Here is a 12,435-nt window from a genome sequence, read left to right as displayed (position 1 = left end):
TGTAGTTTTATTTAAAGTAAACATACCACAGTAGAGATTTTAAAAGGTAAAAAAATAGATTTAAAAGAAAAGAAATCCAGTTATTTTTCTCCTGTTATATCCGCTAACATACTCTCGATCTAACTCTGATGCCGTCTCCTCTCATAAGTTATATTTGCGATGACTTCAGACACAGTAGAGAAGTAAAGACGAGCGTGCAGGCCAGCTAGCTTGTTGCAGTATGGTAAGCTTATTTAGGCTTGTTTAAACACGTTGAGACTGTATGAGTAGTAAAATCCTTTTCGCTTACTTGCTGTTCAATTTAACTCAAAGAGGAATTATAACTTGTAATGTGTCACGTATTAAGAGTGACCAACACGACCTTTTGTCCTCTAAGAACAGGCATCTACAACCTGAGGTCAGGAGAGGGAACCTCAAGAAGGGTAATTCCAAACCGTTCATGAAACAAAACAACTCTATTAACTTCATAAATATCTAAAACCTATTCGCATTGCTGTTATTCCAAACACGCTGTTTCACTTTGTCGTCTATTGTTCCTATAAGATATTTCAAGGACTGAAGATATTGACCACAGAGTACCAGACAAAGGCTAAATGAACATCCTTCCTTTGTTTCAAACCAGTAAAATGGTCACTCAACTTTCTGGCAAAAACTCAAATGTAAATTTAAACATTCAAAGATGCAAGTCTGATATTCAAACTCCTGCACTTGTCTCACTCTCTGTTGCTGTCGTGCGGACAGTCCCCAGTGTCAAACATGTGCGACATCAAATAATCCTCATATTGTCCGTCAATGAGTTTAGCGGCGTTGTTCTTGACAAACCAGCAGTCCACGTTCTGAGTCCCGCTGTAGATCCTTCGACTCTTTTGGACCACTGGCACTGACCGGTCCTTCACCTTCAGCGCCATTGAAGGTTTCAATTGTCCTTCAGTTTCAAACTTAGCCAGACCAACTTCCTCATACAGGAACTGACCTGAAAGCGGATAAAGTACAGTTTGTTTAGCTCGTCCGAGGTCTCGTTTTTTTTGCTAACAGCGAGAAAGGATTAGTCGATGAGTAGAGCATTATAACTGCACAGAATCTTGAGGTTGGTTGCAACAAATCTTCAAAATAAATTGACCATTTAAATATTCAAAAGGTGTCCAAAGACCCAAGTTCATTGTCATGTGACTCCCAGCACTAGAGCATTTGGTCAGAATGATTTAAGTCTGCGAAATGATTTGTGGTTGAACTATTTATCATCAACCTTACAATCCCTTACTTCTGGTTGGCAATACTTCAAGATTGGCATCTTGAAGTATCATGAGGTGGCATTGACCTACAAATTAATGTACTAAAGTAGATTAGATTAGATGTCCTTTATTTGTCCCACAGATATATATATATATATATATATATATATATATATATATATATATATATATATATATATATATATATATATATATATATATATATATATATTTATATATATATATATATATATATATATATATATATATAACACCTATCACTTCTATTTATAAGAACAGTGGGAGGAAACTGGAACGCCTAATGATGATCCTACATAAGTAAATAAAATTCAACTTGCTGATTTACTGTGTGTAACAAGTGGAGTGAAGGACTTGTGCACCCTCACTGCATGAGGGAGCCACTTTGGGCCCACTGCTGTCAGGCTGTACAGTGGTGGACTTGGACTATAATATAGATTTTGTTCAATGTATGTCTTGAATGTTACTATGATGCTGACAAGCAAAACTAATTTTATCTGATTTATACAGCCATAATGATGTACAAGTGGCGCGGTTATTGTATTTTCTCTTTGCTTCCATCTGAAGCATGGGTTGAAATTCCACATATTTTTAAATAAAGGAAAGAAGAAACAAAGGTCACTGATTTAAATGTGAGTGGGTCTGTTGCAGAGTGCCACCGCCTCATCGGAATTCTCGAATGAGGCTTCAATAAGTAAAATGGTGTCAAATGTCAGCATGAGAAAAATGTTTTCCTGGTGTCAAAGTTGAAATGAGAAATTCCATCCCAAAGGAATTTACTTTCCTGATAGCTTTGAACAAGCGAGTCACCTACCCAGTAGGCCGTGGCTGTTGTGTGACAGCCCCTTGCTGTTCCCAATGTAGAACCCCAGGTGGTCCCTCTGGTAGGGTGCTGGGTTCTTGTAGTGGTGCAGCAGGATCACAAAACTGATGTTTCCTCCAATGGTCACGGTCACGTTCGATTTTCCGACGATTGACACAGAGAGAACTCCGCTGTCCACAGCCACTGTTGTGTGGCAAGGCAGGACCATGCGATCCCGTCCGTCCAGGATGACTTTCTTAGTCGTCACCTCAATGTAGGCTCGCTTAGGTCGGTCCGCCACGATGGTGATGGTGCTGAAGTAGGTGCGCTGGCTCTTGTGGCTGCCAGGAGGAGCTGGCGCGCCAATCAATTTACCGTTCACCGTCACACCTAATTGAGCAACACATAAATCAGTCAAATAATTGACGTTTTTAAAACTGCATTTCAAAAGTGACCTCTCACCAGAATGCTTATGATCCGACACCAGACCGAGAATGTGACCTGGTTCTCCGTTGATGTTGAAGCACACTGTCAGTTTACTGAGAGGGAAGTCCACCACAAAATGAGGGTCTCCATCAGCTGCGCACAACAAACAGGAGAAATGGATCCATCCCATCTACTTTACAGACATTATAAAGAGCATCCAATTAATTTTAATGTCATCATGTGATTGTGTATTCTCATTCTCCCAAGACACCCATCTACTATAGTTAAGAAGAAGTGAGGGTCGTGGTCCAACTTAGGTCAGACTTGTTGACATATTCACACAGTGGCAATGCTGGATGTGTCCTTTATTGAATAACCTTATTTTGTTGGAATAAATTTAAGACACATTATAGTAAAATTTGAAACAAAATTATAATATAAAAAATTGCCTTTTTAGGTTCTCAAACAGATAGAAAAAGACTGAGTAACTGCACACACTTTTCCATCTTTGTTTTTGTTGAGTACTGACTTCTTACTTTGAGTGATGAATTATGAAGCAAATACCAAAGTTATCAGTGACAGAAGGCTTTGAGAGTATTTCTTCTGGTGAGCTCTGTCTGAGACAGACCGGTGGTTGAGCATGCCGATCAAGTGAAACACCTGGCCGCAGCGAGTGTGTGACGGTGTGTGAGACACACACCTGCCGATAGTCGCAGGCGTCAGCTGAGTGGATGCATGAGTCACCAGTGCCTCCAGTTGAGATTTTTCGATCCCATTTTTTAACAAGTGCTGCCCAAGATCCTAAAAGCTGTGCTCTACAGATAGGTTTTACCTATGTTTATTGTAATTGACTGATTATTTTAGTCCTAACATTGTTGACACAAAATCAATATTTTGATACCTCTTGCTTTAATTGTAATGAATCCACAGGCCTGAACTTTGAAAGTCCATGTTTCAGGTTCCCTTGAAGTCAACTGTTTATACTTAAAGATGTACAGTTTGGTATATACAGTCTCTGTGTTCTGTCTTGTGAGAACCATTGAGGATCAGTGACCTATTGATGAGAGTAGATGATAGAGCATGAGTAATGACAGGGTTATTAGTCCTTCACTGCTTCAAATGAGCTCCTTTTTAACAGTAACACACACGCTTGTGTCTTTCCTATTCACTTGCAGTGTGTGTGTGTATGCATGTGTGTGTGTATGAACACGCACTTGCATGTTTCAAGTGCCACGTTGTGAAGCTCTTGGTATTTCAATTAGACCCTCTGAGTTCTTTCCCCTTTCTAAGTGATCATCAGAGGCATCTCTGAACGCCTGATAGTTCAGGCTGCAGCCAGCAGAAGATTCAAATTACAGGTTTCCCATACGGTGTGGTCGCTCAGTCTGCCCAAACCTTCATAACGCCCTCATGTTGGGGGGTGCGCAGGCACTTTGTAGTCATATGGTGCGGTGTATTAAGGAGGGATGATCTTACCTGATGTTTTTGAGATGGTGACAGATTTCTTGGCTGGCAGCCGCTCAAACCTGCCTACATTAGAAAGTATATTTGTGAAAAATAGATACAGACGGATTTGTTTTGCAAGAGCCAATTGAATCCATCAATTGGGAGGAAAAGATACTCAAAAAATGTTCTTTAAAATTGAATGGCTCTCAAAGAAAGCGGGAGGTTTTCATGATATATCTTGCCTTAAGACTGTGGACAGGCAGTTTTCAGAAGAAATAGATTCCAAAATCATTTTTACCTATCTTGTTGCTCAGACTAAGACTTTGGCTCTCTGCCTTCTTCTTGTCCAGGTTATCCAGATTCCCATTGTCACTTTCACCAGGAAGTTCATTGACAGAGTCCACAGGCTCAACAGGAGCCGGGGGGAGAGTGGGTGCCGGGGCCATCGTACCATCGGCTAAAACCTCAGGCCGCTCCACCACCAGGTTGGTGAGAGGGGTGAGAAAGTGATAGGTGAGGGACAAATTGGTGGCCTGCCGGGTGAGATCTTCTCTCTCTTTGCTGGTTTTGCTGCGCAACCTTGAACGTAGACCCTCCTTAACACTCAGGAATCCCCAAAGGCGTTCCACAAAGTCCTCTGCAAGTGAAGCCAAGCTGACTAGCTCTTTTCCAACACCTGACCCCGGTGGTTTAGCTGCTGCAAGAGCTGCTGAGGCTGCTTTTATGTGTTTTGCTGTCTCGATCTGTCGGTGTCGCAGCGGGACGTCCGTCTCCAGGATTATGCTTTTGTCGTTGTTGCTCGCAGTCACTTGGACATGCAACGATTCCGCACTCTGATTGGCTAGTTTGCCAGCGATGATGATCTCAGAGCCGTTGAAGTAGTTGGTGAAGAAGTGCTGAGTGACATACTGCACCGAATCTTCTGTGTAGTTGATCCTTATGTCAGACAGCAGAGGTGTTCCTATCTCATCGTAGAACCTGGAAGTAGACAACCACTTAACATGTATTTCTACAGATCGATCCAGAGACATCAACAACTGACTTGGACTTGGAGGATGCCAAGGTCATCATGGTCCTTAAACAGGTTTTTGTTCCAACCAATCAAGAGGACACATTTTCATCACAGAGTCGATTGACAATCTGGTCGTGCTTGTTTCAGCTGACACCTTATTGGTAAACCCAAGAGTCTCAAACCGTTCCTCAAAGGGCCTCAGTGGTTGCAGGATTTTGTTCCAACCAAACAAGCTCATGCAGTTTAACCAATCAGGTGTCAGCTGAAACAAGCAGCACCAGACTGAGCATCAGCTGATGTAAGTCTTCTGACACCTGAGCAAAAAAATGAATAGTACAAGCCTGAAAGAGTAGGTCTTACCAACTTAGAACGTTACCTCAAGGGTTTGTGAATAATAAAGTTGGAAAGTAAGTTCATTAACACAGTTGATGCGAAGCTGAATTCATGCACTTGTCATGCACTTATCAATCTAAATGAACTTTGCCATTACTATCCCAGCCAGTCCTTCAAAAATGTTGTGGATTGGCACCACAAAAATGCTTGTCACAATGCCAGTCATTTATTGTCTGGTCTCTGTAAATAAACCGGACAAGACCATGTATATGTGCGCCTTCTGCCCGGCCCACATGATAAAGCACCTCACCTCCAAAGCAGCACGTTTGCTCAAGCAGAACCAGGCCCATTATCTGTGGCCCGATCTGTTAACCCCACGGACATACTCAGACGCATGTTTCACAACCCATACACTCACATTCCTGCGTGGCTGAACAAACACCTTGTGTGTCTGAGCGAGGAGAGGCGAAGGAAGGTGAAGGACGTAGCAGAGAAAGGGAGGCTGTTTTAGCCTTCCGCTCTTTATCTAGGACCTGAAGAGGTGCTACACCAATCACCCCATTTTTGTTCCCTTGTACAGCCAGTCAGTAGTACAGCCGTAAATTAAATCAAGTCTTAATGTTTACTTAGACATTTCTGGCTATCTCTGCTTCTTTTTCCTTGATCATTCTAACAAAAAAAAAACACTGACATGGCAGGATTCATATACAAATATCTCATGTGGGTGCTTCCCCATCCTTTAGCTATACATGGGTTTCAATTATTCCTTCTCAGTCCAGAATCACACTGGCCTACCATCCGACTTCAGACATTAGTTGATGTGCCATGACAAATATTGACAACTCCAAATCTGACAGATCTTAGTCATAGCTATCGTACAATATGTCCAAGCTCTTACCCCTTGAGCATGGCACTGGCATCGGCCTCCTCATGAATGCGCCTCATCATTCCACAGTTTTCCAAAGCCATGCGCTCCAGCAGCCTGTAATCCACATCATTGCCGAGCCCAATTGTGAAGATACAAAACTTCTCCTCCACCGCCGAACGTGTGTTTCCCAAAATAGCAGTGGACTGGCGCTCCCCGACAGTCGGTCGGCCATCCGTGAGAAAAATGATGAGAGAGACGCTGTTGGGACTCGCGTGAGGACCTGAGAGGTCGTGTTGGAGGAGTTTGGAGCCTGTCTTGATGGCATCATCGATGTTGGTGCCTGGAGAGATGAAGGATTTAGCTTGATGAAATATCAGCGTGGCCAAAATCTAAAAGTTATCACCTGATTGAACAAATAGGCACAAGCCTCTGTACGCATTAGTGCCAGGATCATCATGTGGCCAAAGTCGACAACATTCAGGTCAATAACCACTGATGACTCTAACATCATTTGATTTTTTTTGCTCATGTTGGCACTGGCGTATTCCAAGAAGACAATGCCAGGATTCATCGGTTTCAATTGTGAAACACTGAAGCATCATTTTCACACATGGACAGCCACCTACAAGCCACCAAGAGACCCATACTCAGCAACTCTCAAAGTGATCCACAAAAGGGCCACAGGCAGCGGTGTTGTTTTGTGTTCCAACCAATCAGGAGAACAGTTTTTAACCAACAGTCTGGTGCTGCTTGTATCAGCTGACACCTGACTGGATAACCTCTGTTTATTTGTTTGGTTGGAACCAAAACCTGCATCCACTGAGGCCCTTTGTGGACCAGTGTGAGACACATCCGCTACAACATTCTCTTATTTTTCTGGTGGCTCAGAAGGGCAGATGACAATCAAAAAGAAAAACACAATCCTACAGATTGAACATGACATTTCTAAGAACTGAATGAAGAATACAAAATATTCGCTTCCAGCTCATTCATTTTAGCAGGTTTACTTCAATCACATCCTGAACCTCCGCTATGCTTAACAGGAAATGCGTCATCCAGATTTCAGGATCGCTAAATATGTGGTTTTCCATGTCCTGTCAGGGGCTTAGTACTCCATAGCATGAAGATGGCTATGATAAGTTGAAACACTTTTTCTAACTGAATTGACACCCAATATGTCTAATCGGCAACAAGCCATGTGACGGCAGGTGCACACACCTTGTCTGGTTCCAGTTCATGTTGGTATGATTCCAATTTTGGAATTGGGCTTTCATTTCTATGGCTGCACTTTGCTTTTGAGATTGTTGTTAGCCCTCCAACTCTTATCCATATTCCTATATCTTTGGTTCACTCCCACAACTTATAAGTCTCTGAATGCACTTTTATTTTCAAACCAATTGTGAAAAATGTTATTGAAAAACTCCTCACCTCCAGTGGGCAGCAACATGTATATGAACTTCTTGGCATCTCTGACGTTTAGGGGCGTGACCTGGACGAGGCCATTTGGTTTCCAAACTTTGATCTTATTGGAGAAGCTAATGAAGTTGAATCTGTCTCCAGGACGAAGATCTCTCAAAATAGTGAACAGGGCGTCCTTGGTCTGAGAAAGCAGGCGAGAGGAAGCGCTTTACTGCCACAACACATTTATTATTTTTTATATGCCCTGCAATATCTGAGTTCTGTGTGTGTGTTTTATGTGGTGTTCTGTAGATGATGAGAGATTAACCAAATTATACAGTCCATCCAGAGCAGGGGTCATAGCCCAACACTGACCCACAGTGAAACCCTCTATTGTGAAGGCAAACCCAAACACACTCGAGCTCTTCATGTGGCCTGCAGAGTGTTGGCCATGAGTGGGGGGATAGAGTGGAGCGTTCAGATTTCTGGATAGTTCCATTACTCCATCGAAGCTGACCTTCCTCCTTCACAGCTCGGCCTTGTCATGTGTGTTTCCCCTTTATTGTCTCACTGACTGTTTTTCAGTTTTCTGCTGGATTACAGCAGCTGTTGTGATCACTTCTGTGTGACGAGGCTTTGTGTTACTATCGCAGATGGAGGAAATATCTGACAGCGATATCCCGGTGTGGGAAGGTGGGGGCGGGAGTCAGGTTGAAATTTTGGGTGAAAATGCAGCCAAATCGCTTTCCATAGCGAGGAAGAGTGTGGAATGTGAAATGAATTCCTAATCTGTATGCTGCTAAACAGTGCTACTGTATATTTAGAATAACTGCTACTTTCAATCTTGAAGCCTTAATTCCAAGATTCATAAAGCATTAGTTAAGTAGGTATTGTGACTAGCTCAGGAGTTGACGTCATTGGTTTGGTCTCCTGAAATCTTCACCTGTCGGATCTTTGTCCCCACCATGGACGCACTGGTGTCGATCACAAACACCACGTTCTTTGGGACAGCAGGAAGGTCTTTTGGTGCAAAGTAATGGACAAAATGTCCATTTAAAACCTTAGAAAAGACAGACAGAGTAGTGAATTCATAGGAGGATAGACATGAGCAGGGAGACAGTGGCCGCAATCCAAGGGAATAAATGAGCAACAGCTGGGAGGGAACGGCAGCATGTCATTTTTGCACACATCTGTAACACTGATGACATCATTGGCGCTTACTTGTATGTCTCCGATCCCCATGTCTCTTTGGATGTCATAGTGGATCACAAAGTCTCCCAAGTTGCCATTGGTAGTGATCTTAGCCTGCTGGACAATGTTTGGACTAAAGGTGATCCTGCACACGTTCTTCTCATTTTTGATCACTGTAGTCACTGGGAGCTCTGGTTTGGCTAGAGACGAGCATGTGAATATTCCGTTATCATCAATCGAGCGTGTGAAATAGGATACCTGCTGCTTTGGGGCTAGTTGACCCAGCACTGCCACCACCATTGGCTCTGCCATTGCGCAGTGGCAGCACCTCCAGGTCTGTAATAGGGGACTGGTCAACTATGGTGACATCCAAGCTGAGGCGGCTAACCAACTGCATAGGTCGCAGGCTGGTCACATGTTCATAGCGACCCAGGCGTCGCTGCAGTAGCTCCTCATAGGTAAGAAGAAACACAGCTCTGTTGCGACCTGGAATGTTGGCAGCCATCTGGAAAACCTCTACCTCAGGTTCAGGACTGAAAGGGAGTTAGATGTATGCATGACTGCAAATTAATGGGAAATCCTGGAAACTGAAAATACAAAAACAGTCTAATTTTGAGAGGACAGGATTTGTCAAATATGAGCGAAAGAAAAAAAACAAACGATATTATTTCACTTTGTTAAGGTCTAACAGCTACACATTGAGTTGGTACAAAAAAGTTAAGTTATTGCTGTTAAAATAAACAAATACAACTATTGGAGAGAACAGTCCCAAAAAGGTGGGGTACACAAGCGATGACCTCAGAAATGTTCTCATACTTAACCTCCCACAGAAGATCAAACTAAATTACAAGTGACTGTGCAGGAAACCATGAAAAAATGTGAAGTCACTTCTTCCAAGAGACAAGTTAAGTGCAAGCACAATGCAAAGCAAGAGCAGAGGAGGGTGTGGGCTCTGTAATCAGGGGACAGGAGTGGCCGCACACTCAGGTTGCCCTTACCTTGTGTCACTTGAGTCTTTGTTTTTGCCTCTGCCATTTTGCTGTTTGACCCTCTTTTCCTTTGGCTTGACCTCGCTCTGATAGACACGCCCCCCGATGATCCTGGTTCAAGGGGGCAAAGGTGGAGGATTAAAAGCGCACTCGGATTCAGATCCATTGTCACAGTTTAACCAGATTCCTGTTGTGGACAAAAGTTGGAATTTGTAGACAAATCCTGTTGTTCCATGTTCCCGGTTTTAATGGTGGTCAGCAGGGTAAAACGTGCGCACTCTTTAAAAAGCACTTTGTAAGCATCACCATGGTTACACAGAGACTGTAGCTTCCGCCCTGTTCTCTGGATTTATTGGAAATGGCTTTTCAGTTGGTCAGTCAAACGGTTGGCAGAGAAAGAGGCAGAATACTCCCAAAATAATACATTGTATTCATTATGTTTAGCACTGTGGAGGAAATGTAAGCCTTATTTGAATTCTTTTTCATCTCTAGCAGCATACAAAACTTTCATTTTCTTTATTAACTGCCTTACATAAAATGACCAAAGCCTACTTTTTTTTTCTCCTGGTTTTGCCGTCACTAGAATAAAAAGCAAAGGTTTTGAGTGCCACTGATTTAGTTAAGGACCCTAAGTGGATTCATATGCAATAAACTGTGAACTTGAAGCCGAGTCTAAAGTCGATATTGATGCAGTTAAAAAAAAAGGACCTTAATAACTAATAAAAAGACTTACCGTTAGTTGCACAATGGTGAACATGCCTGTAACGTAGGTTTTCTGCGATGTGTTTTTAAACTACTGACATGAGTTACTCCCAAGTAGTCACTCCAAAAACAAGCTAGGTGATGACTCTAAATTGCCTGTGCTCTGTTTATTTGCACCCTGCTGACACTGAAGAGATAATATCTATCCCCAATGTGAAATCCAGTGTTTCCAAATTAAATCACATTCTTTCCACTTTTTTGGCTGTTGAAAGCAGGGGAGCATTTTTAATTTTATGTTATGTATAGTTTTGTGGAATTAAATTGAAATCTCACTACAATTTTCAGGAGATTTTGATTACCTGATAAGCAATTTCAAGAAAGTACAAGTTGATAGCATTTTTTTTTCAGTCAATCTTACAAAAAGTCATCCTCCATCCTGATTTGCCATTGGTAACAACTGTTTTAACATTTTTGACGCTACAAAAAAAAGCTCTAATTTATCTGTTGCTCATGCAATGGTTTTTAATGAAGCTGCGGTCCTCACATTGTGAAGTTGGACACATAAGCGTCAGCGGGCAGCTGGAACTGAAAGACCCCCTCAGCTGCGGCTGAGTGGCGGTTCAGCATAGAGCAGTACACCGCGGTGAAGGCATAGCGGGAGATGATGGTGGTCTTGATGGTCAGCTCCTGGATGTGAGGTTTGGTTTCCTGCACAAGACAAACACCAACAGGTGCAGAGATTCCAAAAAATGCGAATAACGCGAGGAAAATATTTGCACTTGTGACTCAGACTAAAACATCTGTGTACTTGGCCCAAGTGGGCTGTGCGTCTCGCCTCGAACAGCTAGTGACAATATGTCGGTTAAAAAAATAACAGATTACAACAATTAATAATTAGTTATTAACTATTCATATTTTTCTGTTGACACAGGTAGGACGCTGATTTCTTTGGCATAGAATGAAGGCGTTACCTTTGTTAATATAGTTTTCACCTGCCGTGGAACTCTACGCGGAGCCTGTGGATAGAATAATCACACAATGAAAGTAAAAAAAAAAATCACATGAAGCATGTGAAACTTGAAGACTTACAATATCCAAATCAAAATCTGCCAAATCTGGATCAAAATCCTCCTCCAGTTGCGCCAGCGCAATCGGACTGGCGCATATGAGCAATGACAGCAGCAGCATGGCAAAAGTCCGTCGCTTTAAAGTCCAAAACATGAATGAGACATTATTTTCTGTGACTTTGGGAGTGGTGTTGCGCATATTCGAGTGTCCAGGCTGAAATGACAGTGTGTGGAGTGAGGAGAAACAGGCCCACCCAGCGGAGGAAGACGGGTGAGGTTTCAGTCTCACCGCTGGATCAACGGGAGGCTGCGGTGCCTTCACTGTGCGTCGGAATTACCCCAACTTCGAAGAGTTGAGAATCCTGAATAGGTTAGTTGTGACACGGAAAAAAGAGCTGAGCCATAGGGCGTGGTGTCTGTTACATTTTCTGATTGATCTACTGTCCAGTTATCACCTGTGGTCAGTGGCTTTAAATAACGACCAATTGAACAAGATCCCAGATACCAAAATTTGTCATTGCCTCATGCGAACTTTCTCGAAGTAGTTCTTTGCTTTGAGAGAAATCACTCGTGGCTTCCTCCCATTTTCTAGACCTTAATACTTTCCACCTGCTTCTGCCAAATCAGAATCAGAAGTATTCATCGAATGTGGGTCAAAGAATAAAAGCATCACTGTGTAATTCGATAACTAAATGTTTAGATCATTTAATCAACATTTTTTTCAGTGGGTTTAGTCATTTATGTATATGAATGATTAGCTTTTTAAAACTTTTCTTAACATGACAACTTGAAAAAAAGTTTTGGCTCATTCGGAAACGTTGTCGCCATCTGGTGGAGTGAGTGAAAACCTTCAGCTGATTAAGTCGGTGGACTTTTTATTTATTTATTTATTTTTAACAAATGTATTTTCAAGAGTAGGAACACATTTTA

At 42.3% G+C, this 12,435-nt stretch overlaps 1 protein-coding gene across 1 annotated transcript; it reads right to left on the bottom strand.

Moving 5' to 3' along the window:
- Nucleotides 1-118: 118 nt before the first annotated feature.
- On the bottom strand, nt 119-11,705 carry itih5 (inter-alpha-trypsin inhibitor heavy chain 5). The gene is made up of 14 exons (XM_053863174.1): nt 11,528-11,705; nt 11,410-11,454; nt 10,983-11,146; nt 9,746-9,847; nt 9,006-9,280; nt 8,778-8,947; nt 8,500-8,616; nt 7,587-7,758; nt 6,189-6,498; nt 4,244-4,923; nt 3,976-4,029; nt 2,536-2,652; nt 2,086-2,463; nt 119-973 (listed from the first exon to the last, which is right to left on the bottom strand). Exons 1-14 carry the CDS (start codon nt 11,702-11,704, stop codon nt 714-716), a joined length of 3,021 nt encoding a protein of 1,006 aa, XP_053719149.1. The 5' UTR covers nt 11,705; the 3' UTR covers nt 119-713.
- Between the last annotated feature and the right edge of the window lie 730 nt (nt 11,706-12,435).

Source organism: Synchiropus splendidus, chromosome 4, assembly GCF_027744825.2.
Source record: "Synchiropus splendidus isolate RoL2022-P1 chromosome 4, RoL_Sspl_1.0, whole genome shotgun sequence".
Taxonomy (NCBI): Eukaryota; Metazoa; Chordata; class Actinopteri; order Syngnathiformes; family Callionymidae; genus Synchiropus; species Synchiropus splendidus.
Note: the sequence above shows the minus strand (reverse complement) of the source record. Positions and strands in the feature narration are given on the sequence as shown.

What these genes read in the sequence shown, in the direction of transcription:
- itih5 (XM_053863174.1), bottom strand. Translation starts at nt 11,704, where the DNA reads ATGCGCAACACCACTCCCAAAGTCACAGAAAATAATGTCTCATTCATG. An exon ending in TATGTGTCCAACTTCACAAT is followed by an intron (nt 9,848 to 10,982) that starts GTGAGGACCGCA and finishes CCCTTGAACCAG; the next exon opens with GATCATCGGGGGGCGTGTCT. An exon ending in AAAGACTCAAGTGACACAAG is followed by an intron (nt 9,281 to 9,745) that starts GTAAGGGCAACC and finishes ACTCCCTTTCAG; the next exon opens with TCCTGAACCTGAGGTAGAGG.